This window comes from Drosophila serrata, unplaced genomic scaffold (assembly GCF_035046125.1).
Source record: "Drosophila serrata isolate PLE 108 unplaced genomic scaffold, ASM3504612v1 contig_184, whole genome shotgun sequence".
Classification (NCBI taxonomy): domain Eukaryota; kingdom Metazoa; phylum Arthropoda; class Insecta; order Diptera; family Drosophilidae; genus Drosophila; species Drosophila serrata.
Window position 1 is genome coordinate 6,864,223 of NW_028257082.1, and position 18,886 is coordinate 6,883,108.

Genomic DNA, 18,886 nt, shown 5'->3' on the forward strand with positions numbered 1-18,886 from the left:
TGTAGCCAATATATCGATATTATTCCAAAAAATGATACATTTATATCGATATTTGCACAAACATCGATGTTGCGATATATCGATTTATCAGTTCGCTTCCCTAGCTTATTCGGCTACTTATCTCTAAGAAAAGTGCAACAATCGATTTTGATACTGAAAAAATGCAGAGAGTGTGACAGTATTTTGGGTATTTACATCGAAAGTCTGGCATGGCTGCCGGAAGATTCTGAACTCTGGCAATGCCACGTGCGTGAGCTACCGCACTACCAGACTTTTGAGCCTCAAACCAGCCTGCCAGACTTTTCGGTCGTTGTTATTGTAACTTTGCTGGTCATTTTCCACGGCTGTGCGACTAATTAAATTTAAACACCAGAGTCAACATAAATCAGTGTTGAGGCATCGCGCTAGTTAATCCACCTCTCTGCGAGCAATGTAAATTCCTGGCGGGGTCTAGTACATAACATACACGTTCATACCTACTTACGTATGTACATAAGCAGCCGCGAAATCGTTTGTATGTGCGTGTACAGCTGCAGAGTTTTTAAATGAATAAACTAGGCACAAGTGTAAACTTACGTGCAGTGCCTGCGAAAATTAACGAAAAGGGGCATATAGGAGACGAGTTGTGGGCGTTGGAGGCATCACAATCGCAGCATAAAATCGATTTCGAGTGCATGTGTGCGCGCGTGGTGTGTGTGCCGAGTGTTTGCATGTGTTTGTTGCAAATGTAAGAAGTGGAAGAAGCAGCAGCTCACGCGCTTATCCTCTCTCTCTCCCTCCCTTCTACCCCATTGCTCCATTAGCAGCTAAATGTAATAATTGAGAAATTTTAAAGAAATCTGCCAGTTTGCAGAAGTGAAAAGCCCAAAAACGTGCTGAAACCCGACGAGAAACAGCTCCAGATATTTCACCAGGTACGTAGAACAAATATGGAACTCCAACAACAAGAAAGTGCGCGCCCTTGTCTGCTTGTGTGTGAGTGAGTGGGTGCCAAGAATGTACATATGTATATATTCGTGCATAACCTCAACTGTCCCTGATTACGCTGGGCGGCAAAGCAAACTTTCCAGTGGCATTAATCACTTCAAGAGTATAAATTCGTTGCGGTTGGTCCGTTTCGCGGCACTCTAACTGCTCTGCATAATATTTAAAATTTTCCGGGGTCCTTTGAGGTTAGAAAGTGGCTTTCATCAATGAGAACCAACAGCACTTATTACAATTACAGTCTTATTTATTGTCCGCTAATGCGTGGAAAACTTTCTTATCGCATTTTCTGCTATATTATGTATAAAAAGTGTACAACAAAAATTTAAGTTCCGCCATCTGCTGGCTCATGTGTGTGTGTGGACTTTTTTAATTGCCTTTGCTTCGAATTGATACAAGACAAAAGTAAAGAAACACGGAGAATAAATAAAAATAAGAAAGGAAGAGGTATTGCGAACAGCAACAACAATGACGCAGAGGCACTCACACAGCAATGCAATCACAACACGCAGCTGTATGTGTGAGAGTCTCAGTGTTTGCCGCGCTCACCTTTTGTTATTGTTGCGTTCCTTCGTCACGGGTCCTGCCAACTCGTTGAAATCGAGTACCCAAAAATAAATAATTAATAAAATAACTCAAGAATTGGATAGAAAGGAAGGAAGTCATTTACTAACGTTTTTCATTTTGTAAATAAGAATAATAATAAGCAAGTTGGCAGAGCTACCCGACCCATGTGTGTGTGTGTTTGAGCGCTTTGTGTACAAGGTGACCGAGATAGCAGTGTAGCCTTCAATTTGCTACATTTTGTTGTTGTTGTTACATTGTGTTGATTCTAATTAAATAATTCGTTGAAATCGGGCTCACTGCTTCTGTGAGGTCCAATTGAGATACACACACACACAGAAACAAGCAAGTCTTTTGTGCTTTTCTCGTTTTCCCCCAAAAATTTTCTTTATGGAGCGCATCAAGTTTGTTGGCTGGCCTTTTTTCGAGTCTGGTTTGAGAGCTTGTGGAGTGGATTGCGTGCTTTTCTGGTCGTTTGAAAACTTGAAAAACAAGTTACTTCTCTCAAACTCGAAGCTCAAAATCTGAAAACTCTCCCCAAACACACACACACACGGACAGTAAGGCATATTTCACGGTATCCGCTCTCCACTTCTCTCGATCTTTCTCCACGGGAAACACCACAACACTTGCCGCGTCGCCAAACCGAATTTGCAATTGTCTTTTGCCTTACAGAGGCCAAAACAAACGAGTCTTGAACTTGATATTAGCCACAATAACAGGCCAGAGTTAACTGGCGCATGACATGGTCATAATGCGGTGAAGTTTCAAAGTTATTACACTTGGTTGAATGGGATTTGCACAATTTTATTTGTATGTCTAGCAAAAATTCTAAATAACTCGGTATTTGTTGGTAATTATCCCCATGGGGGTTTGAAATGATTTTACAGTATTAATGCTGATCAAAATGGATTTTTGGTGTTAATTTGCATATAATAGATTTAAATACAACCAAGCTCTATTCCTGTCACTCACTAGTAGTACAGCTTCTCTAATATTTCCAATGACATATATATAAATACTTTAAACGTAATATTTTGGTTCCATTTCAAACATTTAGAATGCAAATACAATCTCTCCTTTCCGATAATATAACAAATTTTCGTTCTTTTCACTAAATTCTTTGGAATTTTGCATTTATCACGTGTCTCTGTGCGAAATAACTTGAAAATCAGGTGACAAAGGTGGGAAACAGAAATATGTATCTGATAATTCGCTGACCACGTACGAAACGCCAAACTAATTGGCAATTACATAAAGTGTTTTTTTTTTTTTTTTTTTGCCGGGAGCACTAAACACATCCCATTCGCAAAATACCCAATTTCCCTCGATCAGCGTTAATAATATTTTGCTTCGTTCAGCTGTCTGTATTGTTGTGTTTGTTACTTCCAAGAATGGAATCCATTTCCTCCCCGCAATTTAATACATTCCAATCCAAGGCAGGGCAGCGTCATCTGAAATTAGCACAGGGATAATTAGAACATGCGAGAAACCACCTGGCATTGTCGAAACACCAGTAAAAAAAGGAAAACATCAATAATACCCAAATGGAAAGCCAAACAAACCTTCCTGTGGCGTCTGGAAGTCCGAGCTGCTGGTTGCAGTCCAGGGACTCGGTGGACATGCGCTGCATCGCGTCGCGTTGCATGTGAACTTTGAACTTTCGGGGCTGGAAGCAGCAGCAGCTCCTCGTTTGGCTGGGCACTTACGATTTGCATTTCCTAACGCCACCGCCGCTGCAGGTGCCTTTTGGAGAGAGTGCCAGCGCTCTCTATGCTCTCTAACGCTTTCTTTCTCTCTTTCTATTCCCGCCCCCGCTGCATTTCATTGCGCAATGAGCGAGGCGAATCAATAACTGCAAGGTTTCCATGCCATCAATTCCCCATCCACACTCTCCACGCCGATTTTTAGCAGCTAAACTTTTCGCGTATACAGATTTTTTTCGCCTGCGGGGGAAGGAGGCGGCTGCCGAATTCGGATTCAGATGCGAACATGTGTTTTTTACGGACGACGAGTGGTATGGTGCCGCAGCTCTTCCGCCATTGTCATGGTGAGATGCACTTTGCCTGGCCTTTTTTCGGGTTTTCTTTCCTGCCACCGTCGCCGCCGACGACTCTGCCTCTCTTCACACGCACGCGTCGCTGTGTGTGTGCGTGAGCGCGCTGGATGTAGGAGTGCATTAGTGTGCCGCGTCTGTGTGAGCGCGCTGCGGCAAAGTGTAGCCGTGGCAGAGTTGTAGCCCGCTAGTGGTCCGTTTGGTTTCTGATTTTCGGTTTTGTCGATTTCATTATGTACTGCAATAGTGCCGGACAGCGCTGCCGACGTCGCTTCCTCCTGTATACATAGGTGTGTCTGTGTGAGTGCCGTCCGCTCTCTCGTGGCGCATACAGGGGGCCAGCACTCTTCTTGGGGGATCGCGCTGTGTGGCGCTATGCTGTGCTAGTGCGGGGCACCCTGTTTCCTCGCCGACGACGACTTGTTTTCGCAGCCCTAGTGCCGGCTCTTTCGCTCTCGCACTGCCGTGTTGGTGCTTTTTGCACTTACGTAAGCTTCCCGTCGCGCCGCTCTGAACACATTCGTTTCTTATCCAAATTCTAGGCGCCATTTTTAGTTGATTGGCATGGGGGAAATGGCCGAGGAACACTTTCCGGGAAAAGTAGCAGACGCAGGAAGTATATGTGTATTATGTACTATTTTTATTGCCGCAACGGCAACTGCAACGTTTTCAATGTGCGAGTCCGAGACCTTTGGTTGTTGCGCCGCTGAGTTGCCACCCTGTTTTAGCTGCGAGCCGTGTGAGGCAGCAACCGAGCGACAGAAAATTAATTCCAAAGCAACACTGTGCGCGCGCACTCCTCTCTCTCCCGCTCGTCTCTCTCGCACGCTCTTCGGCACCACCACACTCAAACGGCAGAGTACAATGTATGGAGGCAAGGTCTCTCTCACGCGCTCTGCTCCGCTCTCTTTCGCTCTCCTGGTCAGTGTTGCCAAAATCCTAGGGGCTGAATTGACGAAACAAAAAGGACAAAAATAGCTAAACAAAAATTTAAAACCACTAAATTTTTTTAAGATTTGAGGAAATTAAACTATCAAACGGAATAATTCTTCAAGTTCCAAGGGTGTGCAATAAACCAAATAGTCTGATTTCTATTTAGTAGCATATCACAACACACAAAAGTGTCAAAATAGCTAGATCTAGCGAGGCCAAACGGGCAACGCCGCTGCTGACTCCGACCGACTGGCCGTCGTCAGCTCACCGTTAATCGAAAATGTTTGCGGCGGCGTTAAGATGTACGAAAACGTTTTCTCGCCAATATTTTGTGAATAGCAGTAGAAATCTACTGAGGAAAAATGTCTTAAAACGCGCAAAGTGGTCTGAAAACAAATAGTGCACAGTGGTGATTCGAAATTAATAAAAACTGAGCTGAAACCTGAAAAAACTAAAAGATTTTCGAGCCAACAGCCAAAGTCAGAGGCAGAGAAAAAAAGGTGAAAATTTCGGTTGGAAGTGAGTGGGAAAAATAGTTGCAAGTGCTAAATACTGCGTAAAACGTGAAAGTTTCCAATAACACAAGCCCAGCCGAAACGAAACGAACGGCAGTTTGTAGTAAATGTACATACGGTACATACATACACATTTCGAATATACACACAGCCCAAATATCAACCGACGAAGCTCTACTGCTTATTGCTTATTGCTGATGTAAGTGTCTCGGGCGGGAGTGGTGGGGGCGTGGTGTTAGATGATGCAGGGAAACATCCTTCAAGTGCACTTGATGGCTGTAAGGAAAATCAAACAGAATTCGTGCTACTGAAACTTGTGAAAAATACAACATTTTTAGGTTAGGTCAATTTCAATTGGTTTATATACATACACACACGCTCGCACAGAGCCAGCGAATACATATAGAAGGCGCACAGACAAAAAGTCGTCTCCGTCGTCGACGTGGTTGTTGTTTGTGTTGCTGCTGCTGCTGCTCGCTCGCACTTACACACACTCAGACGAGGGTGGAGAGGAGAGCCACTCTCACACACAGTCGAACGTTTTGAACCATTGCTTTTGGCTTGCTTATGAACTGACTGTATTTTTTCAACGTAGTGTCGTTTTATTTTCGTTCGTTGATTCGTTCTTTGCTGAGTTCGTGCGCTTATCTCGACTTTTGCTTTGATGCGCCATTCGCATGTACTGGCGAGAGTTGAGTTGAGTGCCGTGCCGTGCCAGAGTGTGTGTGTGTGCATTTAAATGGCTCCCAGCACTGAATAATATAGCCCAGAGCTCCACAGCTCCACACGGCACAATGAGAGCATCATTTCTTGCTCTTCCTCAGTTTCCCTCTTCGTCTTCATCTCCTTCTTGCTCTTGCCATCCGTTTGTTGTTCTTGCTTCGCCTTTTTCATTCCGTTTTTATTTTACACAAAACGTTTCTTCTTCCACAGCCTGAATCTGAATAGTATATATATATTATATATTTATATGTGTGCCTTAGCTATTTTGTACATATTTCTCTATACACATCCATATGTTTTATTTGCAAAAATTTATTAATAGCGCAGCGCCAGACTGCGCCAGTGTGTGTGCCCCGTGTTTCTTGTGTGAGTGTAAGAAAGTAATACAAAAACTACACAAATATTAATTCGCGCATTCAGGGAAACACCGAATGATGATTCGATGCAGTCGCCGCCTCTGATTAAAATATATGTGTATTCATGTACGCAGAAGTGCAAAAAAGAAGAAAATAGTGCTTTAACCATTTTTGCATATTTTTCCGCTGTCTACCTTTTGTGCTGCGTATTCTCTGTGTATTGTGCTGTGCTGTGTATACACATAACAAAACAGATAAGATAACATTATACGTGTGCACGTAATAGAGCGCGCTGAATAAAAAAAAAAATGGAGGGAAAATTTGCCCACATGTCTCCCCAAAGCACACACACACACACGCACACAACGCCCCAATTTCGTGTGTTGTTGGAGTCTCTCTCACAAACATGCTCCACTGTGTTTGGTATGCACTAGCAACTGTGACGATGGCGGATCCAAAAAATACAATAACAAGAAAGGCAGTTGCGAGAGCGGGAGTGAATAGTAGTGAATAGCAGCAGAAGCCTACCAACAACTTATTTCACCTTCCTTCTCTTCACAAGGATTATATAGTGTTGGTGGTGGGAGAAATAGAGAGAAAGGAACCGCGAGAGAGTGAAGCTTCGCGTTAGAGCTTTTGTGCGGCTGTACTGGTTGTGTGGTCCAATATTTGTTTACAAATGCTTAAGGGGGGCAGCTGTGGGCCGAGTTGGCTGGTTTCCTCATGATTTGGAGAAGCATTGATCCTCGAGGCGGTTTCCATTCAACTTGTATTTACATACACTCTCCTGGCCTGCGCACTCTTGAGCTCTCTGCAAACTTCTCTCTCTCGAATGCCCGCCAAATACGAGTTTACATGGCTGTGTGAGTGTGTCGAGTTGTTGCTGGCCCCAAACGGGTGAAATACCTTAAAAAAATCTGCTATATCAACTGCGCCTCAACAACAAATGCGGCGCTCTCTCTCTCTTGTCCGCTCTTTGGTCTGTCTCTCTGTGGCTGCACCACCACCACCACCACCATTACCACTTTGTAGAAGCAGCAGCGGCACCACCACCTTTGCATTGTTGCGTTTGCTGCTGCTGCTGCGGCTGCCTCTTCTTCTTGTAAGTTGTAGATACAGAATATGTACCAGGCATACTCCCCCCGCCTAACCCCCTTGACGGTATCGCTGTATATATATAAATATGTTGGTTCTGCCAGCCAAATGTGTGTATGTATGTGTACTGTGAATTCTATGCAAGCCGATGTCGTGCATGGGGCATTTGGCACCTTCTTCCACATCCACATCTCGCATACACACGCACCAATCCTCATTTGAAGGTGTATACAGAAAGCTCGCTTAGTTAGTATTTACTGTACCGCTGAAAAGCAATAACAAAAGCGCGCGCCCTATTCCGGTTGCACGTACACACGAAACTCTCCTTAACTTCCATTCTCCATGGATATTCTTTAACTTCCTCTCTCCACCACCAACTTCCACTTCGATCTCCTTCCACTGTCGGGTTGTTATTGCTCCACCATTCCATTCCTATTCTTCACCTTTCTCTCCACCGCACTTCCAATACAAAAACATCCCATTTCCACTCGGTAGTTTTTTTTTTTTTTGTGATACGGCAGAAGAATTCCATTGGGGCTGTGTTTGCTTTACCTTTCCGTTGGAATGTGTGCAATCGTTTTATTTTAGATACGTATAACCAGATATATAGACGGTATTGATCAATCAGCTGTGTGCGGTATTTGCAAACTAGTTTTTCTTTTTTCTTTTGAGAAAATCTACTAAACTAGTTACCAACTCATGAATCCTCTCTACTTGCAGTAAAAACAACCAAAGGAGAATCAAAGGAGACAAAGAACTACACGTGCCAGAGGAGAGCTAGAAGCAAAGCAGCAAGAGATAGTTGGAAGGGAGTGAATCCATCCCATTTCTCTACATTCGAAAATCAAGTGTATTTGCCGCTGGCGGGGCGACCAAATGCATAGACAACATATGTCGCAGCCACGAGCAGTCCAAGACCAAGAGTTGCGACCCCGACCGTTCGTTGCATACTACATACGCTCATAGAGCATCCTACTATCCTTGCACTTGGCCAGCAGGGAGCCACCACCCACGCAGAGGGTTCACCCAGGTTAAGGCAGGAACAGGAGCAGCACAAGAAGCTCCGAGCACTAAGCAACACGATAAGATGATGAAACGCACCCGTGTCGACGAGGTGCAGTTCGGCACACGACCCGGTCCACCGGTTCCCGGAGGAGTTGGAGTCGGTGTTGGAGTTGGTGTCGGTGTGGGAGTCGTTGGCGTGACCGGAGGAGGTCCACCGTCCGGCAGTGGCGGCAACACAACTAATGTCGGTGTTAATACAGCGGGCGTGACCATAGGAACGGTGTTGCCCGGCGCTCACAGCGCCACAATCAGTGGCATTGGCTCCATTCACCATCGCATCCTCACGCCGCAGCATGGAGGAGCCCAGACCATTGCCTATTTGCCGTCCACCACACCGACGGCCACCAACCTGAAGACCACAAGTTCGATAGTGGACAGCAGCAGCAGCACTGGAGCAGGAGGCGGACCAGTGGTAGCTGGTGGCCAGGTGACAGTAGGAGGAGCTGGTGGTGCCGGTGGCGTTGTCGTCTCCACGGGCAGCACAGGCACCCAAACATTGCAGTATACCACCTGTAAGTATTATGATTTTCACACTCTGATGAAATGTATGATACTCATATGTGCGTTTTTTTTGTTCTCCAACAGCGTATAGCGTGGCCTCCATTCAGGCGGGTGGAACTCTTAAGGCCAGCACTGGGGATGGCGCCAATACAGTACAGATCCATGTAACTGGAGCTGGAGCAGGAGGCACGAATCCTGCCAACGCACAGACCGTCTCCAGCAGCTCACAAACGGGCCCAATCCGTCAACGCACAATCAGTGGCACCCAGACGGTGGCCAGTGCCGTTGGAAATCTGGCCACGATGGCTCAACAGCAACAAACAGTTCAGCAGGCGTCACTGGTCACCGCACTAACGCCACCATCGTCCGTGTCGGCCAACAGCGTGGCCGCAGGCGCAAGCACGCCACCGCAGGGACAATCCGGCAGCGCTACGCCTCGTTTGAAAGTTGAAGATGCTCTCAGTTATCTGGACCAGGTCAAATATCAGTATGCGGACCAGCCGCAGATCTACAACAACTTCCTTGACATCATGAAGGAGTTCAAGTCGCACTGCATCGACACGCCCGGCGTTATAGAGCGTGTCTCTACGCTTTTTAAAGGCCATACGGAGCTAATTTACGGCTTCAACATGTTCCTTCCACCGGGCTACAAAATCGAGATCCATTCGGACGCCCTTGGCTGCTCAGTGCCCGTGGTGTCGATGCCCTCACCACCGGGAGCACCCTCGAGCACAGGAACGGTGCACATGCTCACCGGAAACAGTCCGATGACAGCAGCCGCTGGACATGTTGCCATTAAGACTGCCTCCAATGCAGCAACTCTGACTCCTACCACAGGAGCCGGCGCTGTGGCCGCAGCAGCAGTAGCAGTGGCGCAGTCTGGAGCTGTGAATCTGATGACCCATGGCGGTGCGTCGCTTACCCAGACCACAATTCATGCCCTGCAGCAGCATGCGACGCCACCGCAGTCACAGTCCCCAAGCGGCGGTCATGTTCACGTTAGTGTCACCAACTCGCCGGCACCAGCTGCTGTTGTGCCTCCCATCTCCGTATCGGCGCATAATGTGCCGCAAAATTACTCAAGGGACCGCGAAAGAGCCACCATCACGCCCACGGGTCAGGTGGCGGTTTCAGCGGCGCCGGCCACAGCGAATTCAGCAGCTGCTGCCAATGCTGCCGCCAGTATTGTGGTGGGCGGACCACCGACACCGAATTCCCTGAGTGAACTGAGTCCTCATGGCGGCGGAGGCGGCGGAAGTGGAGCGGCGCAGCACAATCTGCATCACATACAGCAGGCGCATCAATCGATTCTCCTGGGAGAGACGGGACAGCAGAATCAACCGGTGGAGTTCAATCACGCCATAACCTATGTAAATAAGATTAAGGTAAGGGTAATCTCATATTAACGCAGCCACTTGGATACTAATTGGTTACCCCTTTATCTCCTCTCAATGCAGAACCGTTTCCAGAATCAACCGGCCAAGTACAAGAAATTCCTAGAGATCCTGCATGCCTATCAGAAGGAGCAAAAGGTGATGAAGGAGGGCAGCCTGAACCAGGGCAAAATGCTCACCGAACAGGAGGTGTACACGCAGGTGGCCAAGCTCTTTGGCCAGGACGAGGATTTGTTAAGAGAATTTGGTCAATTTCTGCCCGATGCCACGAATCATCAGTCCGGACAGTACAACATGTCCAAGTCGGCGGCATCAGCAGTGCACAACGATCATGGAAAGCAGCGACCGACGGCTACATTAAGCGGCGGAGCACACATTACCATGTCATCCGCATCGCCAGCGCCCAGTGGTTCACCTCTCCATTTGGGCGCTACAAATCTGCCGCAGATTGACAACAGTGCCCATGCGGCGGCCATTGGCAATCTTTCGGCAGTTAACACCAGCGTCAGCATCAAGACGTACAACAACAATCAGCAGCAGCAGCAACAAAATCATGTTATTGGCTCAGGCCTGAATGCGGCGAACAGAAATGATATGCTCTACGAGAAGGACTACCATCACACGGGTCTGCAACAGCAGCAGGCGCACCAGCGAGGAGCGGGCGTGGGAGGCCACCATCATCATCTGGTCGGTGGAACACCGGCGGGTGCAAACCTCGGACGACCGGGAGCGGGAGCCAACGTCATGGTTGCCTACGAAAAGGATCATCATCGGAACAATCATCATGTCCAGAAGTATGTGGGCCATGCGCCCAATCAGAATCTGTCGCATGGCGGCCACAATGCCAAGAAGTCGCCCAGTTATGGCATCACCTCGGTAATTGGCTCCATGCCGCCGCACATGTCTGACAATTCCCTCGATCGCAGTTCACCAGGCATAAGTTACGCCACGCCGCCACTGCAGGTTGGGCAACAGCAGCACAATTCCGCCTCGGCAACGAGAAGGCAGGGCGACGACGGACTGGCTGGACACTATGCCAGCGGAGCACCGCCTGCCAAGCGCCCGAAACCTTATTGCCGCGATGTCAGCTTCTCGGAGGCATCGAGCAAGTGCACCATTTCCGATGCCGCCTTCTTCGACAAGGTGCGAAAGGCACTGAGAAGTCCCGAGGTCTATGATAACTTTTTGCGATGCCTGACGCTGTTCAACCAAGAAATCGTATCCAAAACGGAACTTCTGGGCCTTGTATCACCGTTCCTCATGAAGTTCCCCGACCTCTTGCGATGGTTCACCGACTTTTTGGGCCCGCCCGTTGGTGGCCAGGCGGCTGGCGGTTTAATTGACGGTATGCCTCTGGCCGCCACCCAAAGAGCACAGGGCGGCGGTGGCGGAGGCAGCAGCAACAGCAGCTCACAAGATCGAGGCCATCAGAGTGCCGCTGAGTACGTTCAGGATGTGGATTTATCATCGTGCAAGCGACTGGGTGCATCCTATTGCGCTCTGCCCCAGTCCACAGTGCCGAAGAAGTGCAGCGGAAGGACGGCACTCTGCCGGGAGGTGCTCAACGACAAGTGGGTTTCCTTCCCCACATGGGCCAGCGAGGATTCCACTTTTGTGACGTCGCGGAAGACGCAGTTTGAGGAAACCATATACAGGTGAGAGTCACAACCACAACTACCTCTACTCCACCACACATTCTGAAACTCTGAAACAAGTTCTTTTGGTACTTTAGTTTCCTTTCCATTACTGTTTTCTTATTTTTGTTGGGACATCAAAGGTGCGGTTCAAATGTAATGTCATTGTGTTTTTGTTTTAACCGCACCTTCGATAGTCCCTTTTGTTTGGTTGTTTGTTTTGGTCCTTCTTCCTTCTCCTTTTTCTTTGGCTTTCGTTTATTTGGAATTAACCAATTGCGCACACTCTAAACAAAAGGAATATTCACAGAACTGAGGACGAGCGCTTCGAGCTGGATCTGGTCATTGAGGTGAACAGCGCCACCATTCGTGTGCTGGAGAATGTGCAAAAGAAGATGTCCCGCATGTCCACCGAGGAGCTGGCGAAGTTTCATCTGGACGATCATCTAGGTGGCACATCTCAAACAATACACCAGCGGGCAATTCATCGCATCTACGGCGACAAATCGGGCGAAATAATCCAGGGCATGAAGAAGAACCCCTCCGTGGCAGTGCCCATTGTGCTGAAGCGGCTGAAAGTCAAGGAGGAGGAGTGGCGGGAAGCGCAAAAGGTAAGTGTATTCTTGTTGAATTTACAACAATAATTAATTAATTTGCATTACAGACCTTTAACCGGCAATGGCGGGAACAGAACGAGAAGTATTACCTGAAGTCTCTCGATCACCAAGCCATCAACTTCAAGCCCAACGATATGAAGGCCCTGCGCTCCAAGAGTCTGTTCAACGAGATCGAGACGCTGTATGATGAGCGGCACGATCAGGAGGACGATACCATGGAGCCGGCAGGGCCCCATCTGGTGCTGCCCTACAAGGACAAGACCATACTAGACGATGCCGCTAATCTGTTAATTCATCATGTCAAGCGACAGACGGGCATCCAGAAGCAGGAGAAGCAGAAGATCAAGCAGATCATCCGACAATTTGTGCCTGATCTCTTCTTTGCGCCGCGGCAGCCGCTAAGCGACGATGAGCGCGATGACGGTAAGTTTCAAAACTGAACTAATCATGAAACATTTGTTAACACAGTTGGTAGTTTATCCTTGGCTAACAAATAATTTAATTAAACAAAAATTAAGCTCACCTAACTCACATTATTGTTATTATTATTATTATTTCAAACTAGAAACAGTATTGAATGTAATTATAGCTTGATTCGTATTTTTATTAACATAGTGAATGTTTTTCGTTTCTTTTTTCTTCTTTTTATACTGCAACCAAAAATTATTGTAACGTAACACACGAAAATATGTAATTGAATAACCCAAAACACTGGACTGCAATGCACCACCAACCACTCACCTCTGACCCACATCGACAATCCGATTGCGCATACGCCGTTTTCTATATAGCCTTTCCATTTTTGGTAGATGACAATACGAAAATGGAGGTGGACACAGCCACCACCAGCTCTCCCCTGAGTCGCACAGAGTCGTCGTCGGCGGCGGCAACGACCCGGAATGCCAAGAGCGAAGGCGCCTCTCCGGCGCGCAGCAATGCGAGCAGCACCAGTGCCACGTCGGCGGGAATTAAGAAAGAGGCTGACGATACCAAGGCATCATCGAGTGGGACGGCGACAACCGGAACAACAAGTTCGACAACGTCCGTGGACGATGCCACCCCATCAACATCCTCGGCGGCAGCAGCAGCAGCAGCGGCTTCAGCGTCCTCCGCTTCCGAGGCCAAGGCCAAGGAAGAGCCCCTTTCCTCCCACAGAGACGATGGAACTGGTAACACCAGCAGTGGAGGAGCACCAGATGCCGCAGCAGCTGCAGCCAGCGGCGATGTGGAAATTAAGCAGGAGAATGCGACAGAGTTTGTTCATCCCAAGCTGTTGCCACCGCATGCACAAGGCCAGCACGATGTGAGTTTATAGTGTACTTTTCCCCATTAGAATCATTAATAACGTTAATCTCTCTCAAACCAGGACGAGTCCTACTCGCTGTTCTTTGCCAACAACAACTGGTATCTGTTCCTGCGGCTACATGCGATCCTTTGCGAACGCCTGCACTTGATGTACGAGCGTGCGCGCCTGCTGGCCATTGAGGAGGAACGCTGCCGGGTGAACCGAAGGGAGAGTACAGCCACAGCGTTAAGACTGAAGCCCAAGCCAGACATCCAAGTGGAGGACTATTATCCCACCTTCCTCGACATGCTGAAGAACGTACTGGATGGCAACATGGACTCGAATACCTTTGAGGATACCATGCGGGAAATGTTTGGCATCTATGCGTACATTTCCTTCACGCTGGACAAGGTAAGTGTTGATGATTGAACCATTAGATTGACATGAGACTAACCTCTGGCTCCCTCCCTCAGGTTGTATCGAATGCCGTTCGCCAGCTTCAATACTGTGTGACAGAGCGGGCCGCCCTGGATTGTGTGGAGCTGTATGGGTCTGAGCAGCGGCGTGGCAGCACCGGCGGACTCTGTCGCGATGCGCACAAGACCTTCGACCGAGAGATGGCGTATCAGCGCAAGGCGGAAAGCATTCTCAACGACGAGAACTGCTTCAAGGTGTACATTGTAAGTTGAACTCTGATCCGAACCTATTGATTATTATCTTCCAAATGAAACTAAACAAAAACCAAACCCTTTTTTACAGTATAAAATCGATTGTCGCGTAACCATCGAGCTGCTCGACTCTGAGCCCGAGGAAGTGGAGAAACCGACTGCTTTGAAGACCCAAAAGTTCAGCAAATATGTGGAACGATTGGCGAATCCTGCGCTGGGCAGCGGAGGAGGAGGAAATAGTGGCGGTGGCGGCGGCGGTGGGAACAGTGCTGGCTCAAGTTCGGCGCTGGGCAACGACAATATTGCGGAATCCTCTGATATCAAAACGGAGGAGGAGGAGGAAGATAATGCCGAGGTGAGTGAGCAGCGTTGATGAAGCTCCGGAACCGGAACCGGAACACAGCTTTGTGTGTGGTGTGTGCTTGAAGAGAGTGGTTAATCATGTTGTTTTTGTGTATTTCGTTGTTTTTTTTCGATTGTTTACGTTTTTTTTTTGGTTTCCTGAGTTTTGTCCACTGTACATACAAGAAGCCCTGCTCCTTCTACTCGCCCCGGCTCTATCTGTATATAAATATCCTAGTATATATATATATATTTATCTATATATATCAGTTGTTTTTCTATCAACTTTTGCCGCCGCTATTGCACTTTGTTTTACTTTTCTTTCCTCTTTTCCTCCTCATTTCGCCAGCTGTTTTCCTCACTAATTTCTCTGTTCAAGTATCTATTTCGTTTTGGTATCATTTATATATCAACATGCCAACGCCAACTTTTATTAATCAGCCGCCCGCCCGTCCGCCCGCCACATTTCGTCGTATGCATTAAAAAAAATTAACTCTCTTTTGCATACGAAGCAACTAACTTAAATACATGAAAAGAAAACAAGAAAATATCTCACTAATTAAATGCTTTTTTGCATTCTTTTTCTCTCATTTTTTATTCCAATTTATTTATTTCGTACCAGGTCAATTCCAAGGCTTGAAATAACATAGTTTTGATAATTTCATTGAATAATAAGCAGAAGAAAAAGTCATATTGCAAAATGAAATAGTAATAACAACAAGAAATGAATTTGTTTGTTTTTATGATTACCCAAAAGAAAAAAAAAACCAAGAAAATATGAACAAACCGAAACACCTTCTTCACCTCACGCGCCAACCGCCACAACCACCCACGAAACACCCCTTTCACTCTCACACACCTTTCATACACACAAACACACACACACACATTGAATGTAAACAATAACAATAGCTCAAAACGAGGAAACAAAACCCCATAAAATGCGCTCACCTCAATTAAATGTAGTAGTAAAAATACAAACCACAATCCACAATAAGATCAAACATTTATTGTAAAATAGTTATTAACAGTTTAACTAAAGTAGGCACGCGGCACGCGCTTGTTGCATATATATATATACCCCTCTAATTTTCTTATTGCCTTGAGTTGTTTCTATATATATATGTATGTATATATATATAGCGATGGAGAGAATCACAGGAGCAAGCAGGATCAATAGTAGTGGGTTATGGTGTGTGTTTCTGGGATGTTGTGTGGCTATAGTGGCTAGTGGCGAGCGTTGAGTATGTATATATGATGAATTGACGTGTTTTTAACTGTACATAACGTAATGCTAAAAAGTGGTAATTATGAAAAGGAATGTAAATAATAAGATGAGTAACAAGCATAGCATTAAATAGTTGAGTTTCTGGTAGCAGCTAAATTAGTGTCCCCTTCGCTGGCACAAATTGGACAGCAAATTCGATTGATTCAATAAATCAGGATTCTGTACCATATATCGTAAAAATAAAATGAGAAAAATAGAGAGTTTCTTCAATAAATTAAAGAGAACGTATTATCACATCGTATTTTCCTATGTCGTTACGCATCTTATTCTTTATATGCCTTTGGCCTATGTATGTATTATTGTGTAAACGAGATTAGTAGCTAATTTTGTAAAGGAAGCAGCAGCCAAGCCAAATGTCTTTTTTAAATTCGGTCATAATTTTTATATCTAGGCAATAAGAACACACACACAAACTCGAGATAAATGTAAATTAACCTAGCTAACACACACAAACACAAACACAGTCACAAATGTTGTGGACATTACTGGAGAATGAAATTGAGAAATATATATCTGGAGCCAGCAGCAGCAGCCCATTAAAAAGTCATATATATATGCATATTGGAAGTTACTGAAAGCGAGTGGGTGGGAATTGTGGGCGTTTGGGGGGGAGGGGGATTCTCTCGGGGTTAGAGCAGACCTAAGCTTAAGCAAGGTAAGTGAGTCATCGCATTGTAGAATTCTCTCTCTCTCTATTAAGTTCCCTTTTTTCCCTAAGCTTTTCGTTTTGTTTTGTGTACATGTGTATAGGTGTTTTGATCCCGTTTTCCCCCTTTGCCCGTTCATGTTTGGCCTGGTACTAATAAGTCCACCTCATCCTACTCCACCACCAACATCATCATCCTTGGTTTACTCTGTACCTTGTCATGTTGCGTTGTTCCACATATATATGTCGTCTATCTGTTTTGTAATGTTACACGTCCTCCCACACACAAAGACAGCGCAGTAACCAGCTTTTTAGCGTAATCTCGTAAACTCTCTGTGAGCATGTCTGAGTATTGCCGCCGATTCAATTGCTACGGCAATTGGCGCAATTATGCACAATAAAAGTCTGACTCTCTTGCATTATTCTCATTGCAGCTGGGCCACAGGGGATGCGGTATCGGTGGAGGAGTTCGTAAGGCGCGCTTTTTGCTGCGCAACAAGCGCCGGTCGCAGCTGCACGAGGAGCAAGTGCGTCAGTTGTTTGAACAGAAGCGGAATCGCACTGAGCTGGCATCGACTACAACACCGGCAAATGACTCGGGCGCGCCCGGTTCTGGCGATACTATTTCCAGCAGCAGCAGTAGCGGCGGCACCTTGGCACCCGGCAGCAATAATAATAATAATAACAATAATAATATCAACAACAACAGCTGGGGCGGCGGCAAGCGGCTGCCGGAGAGACTCGGCGCCTCACAGGTGGGCCTGGCCGAGCAGTACGCCTTCAACGATCGCGACGAGATCAGCACGAACCCCAGCAACGGGCGTTGCTTTGTGACCAGCAAGAATCTCAAGCTACTCAAATACGATGCAGTGCGTCGTGCCAAGAAGGTGAGCTACGATTGAAACTATATGAAATTGAAATTTCTAATCCTAATTCGTCTTACCACAGAGTCACTACCGCGTCACCCAGGCAAAGTACACTCACTTCCAGACCTTTGTCAACAAGTGGCTGCAGCAGCACGTGAGCGAGCAGCTTCAACAGAACTGCATTGACTGGCTGCTGGGCAAAACGCCTGATCAGATCAACGCCAGCAGCTGGGGAGCGGCCAGCAAGACCAAGACGGTGCCGCAGAAGGATACCTCCAAAACGCCGTATCGCATCTACAACCGATACAAGGTGGTGCAGAGCAGCGCTGGCGGTGGATTGATGAGTGGCGGAGCAGCAGCAACCAACAACTCCACAACGCAGGGCGCGACGACGCCCGTAGCTAATGCTGCATTGGCATCCTCAGCGGTGTCCTCAAGCTCGGGTTCAGGCCATCCCATTGGAAACAGCAGCAGCGGCAGCAGCATTTTGAGCGCGGACTCAACGACCACCCCGACCAATGCAACGCCCCAGCAGCAGCAGCAACATTGCAATAGCGCTGCAGCAGCAGCTGCGGCAACCACAAATAATGCAGAGGCACTGCAACAGGTGCGACCCATGGAGAGCTAACCAGTAGCGGCTGCTTGGTCAGATGCATTCACATGACGATATAGACAGTGAAGACGCCTGCATTCGATGGAAAGTTTGTGTTTTTAAATGTGATACCAGTTCCTGGACGCGGTCAATCGAGATTGCAGCTATACCGACCGAACACAACATCGACTTGGCATTAGGCATGGGACATTTGATCAAAAGAAAGCTCCCTTTCATATTGTACAAAAAGTCATTTAATTTTAGGCGTTTTGCTCCTAAATAAGAATTTGTATAGGCTAACTTTTTGCATAGCTTTTAGGTTTACAGTGCACGTACACGGCAGCGCTTCTTGTTTTTTCGATGCGCTTTTAGTTTTAGGGTGTAAGAACACAAAACACATACCTTAACATGCAATCGCAAGTCCCATAAAAGTCAGAAGCATATATTTTGAACGAGTGACAGTTGTGCTAATATTTACTATACAGAACATGTCTGTTAGCCAAGTAAGATTTTATAAACATCAAGCCCTTTACCTTTAACCTTTACTTTTAACTGTAACAGCGTATTTTTATACAACCGAAACAAAACAAACCCACACAAACCTTGTACAATTCCTTGTGAATACCTATTAATTACAATTTACGCGCTTAAGTTCACCTACATTTAAGTTGTAAAAACGTAATGAGCGCAGATTAAAACGAAGAGTTTATCAAAAGTGAACTGTTGTACGTGTTGTGAGTGAACTTAACGTGGGACAGCACA

General features: G+C 46.6%; 1 protein-coding gene and 1 long non-coding RNA gene across 17 annotated transcripts; one reads left to right on the forward strand and one right to left on the reverse strand.

Moving 5' to 3' along the window:
* The first annotated feature begins 111 nt into the window (after positions 1-111).
* Positions 112-18,844, forward strand: Sin3A (SIN3 transcription regulator family member A). Of its 16 annotated transcripts, none has more exons than XM_020949737.2 (12): positions 112-914; positions 7,947-8,803; positions 8,877-10,177; positions 10,250-11,841; positions 12,119-12,431; positions 12,485-12,860; positions 13,229-13,740; positions 13,804-14,133; positions 14,196-14,402; positions 14,482-14,745; positions 17,101-17,553; positions 17,615-18,844. In XM_020949737.2, the coding sequence occupies exons 2-12, from the start codon at positions 8,314-8,316 to the stop codon at positions 18,158-18,160; spliced, it is 6,384 nt and encodes a 2,127-aa protein (XP_020805396.2). In that variant the 5' UTR covers positions 112-914; positions 7,947-8,313; the 3' UTR covers positions 18,161-18,844. The 16 variants fall into 16 exon arrangements, with proteins under 16 accessions (XP_020805396.2, XP_020805419.2, XP_020805412.2 ...); XM_020949760.2 differs by having other exon boundaries at positions 13,247-13,740; XM_020949753.2 differs by having other exon boundaries at positions 12,131-12,431.
* LOC110181939 (uncharacterized) lies at positions 2,340-6,147 on the reverse strand. Its single transcript, XR_015270687.1, has 3 exons — positions 5,424-6,147; positions 3,114-5,328; positions 2,340-3,002 (listed from the first exon to the last, which is right to left on the reverse strand). It is a non-coding gene; the product is annotated as an uncharacterized LOC110181939 (long non-coding RNA).
* Positions 18,845-18,886: the final 42 nt, after the last annotated feature.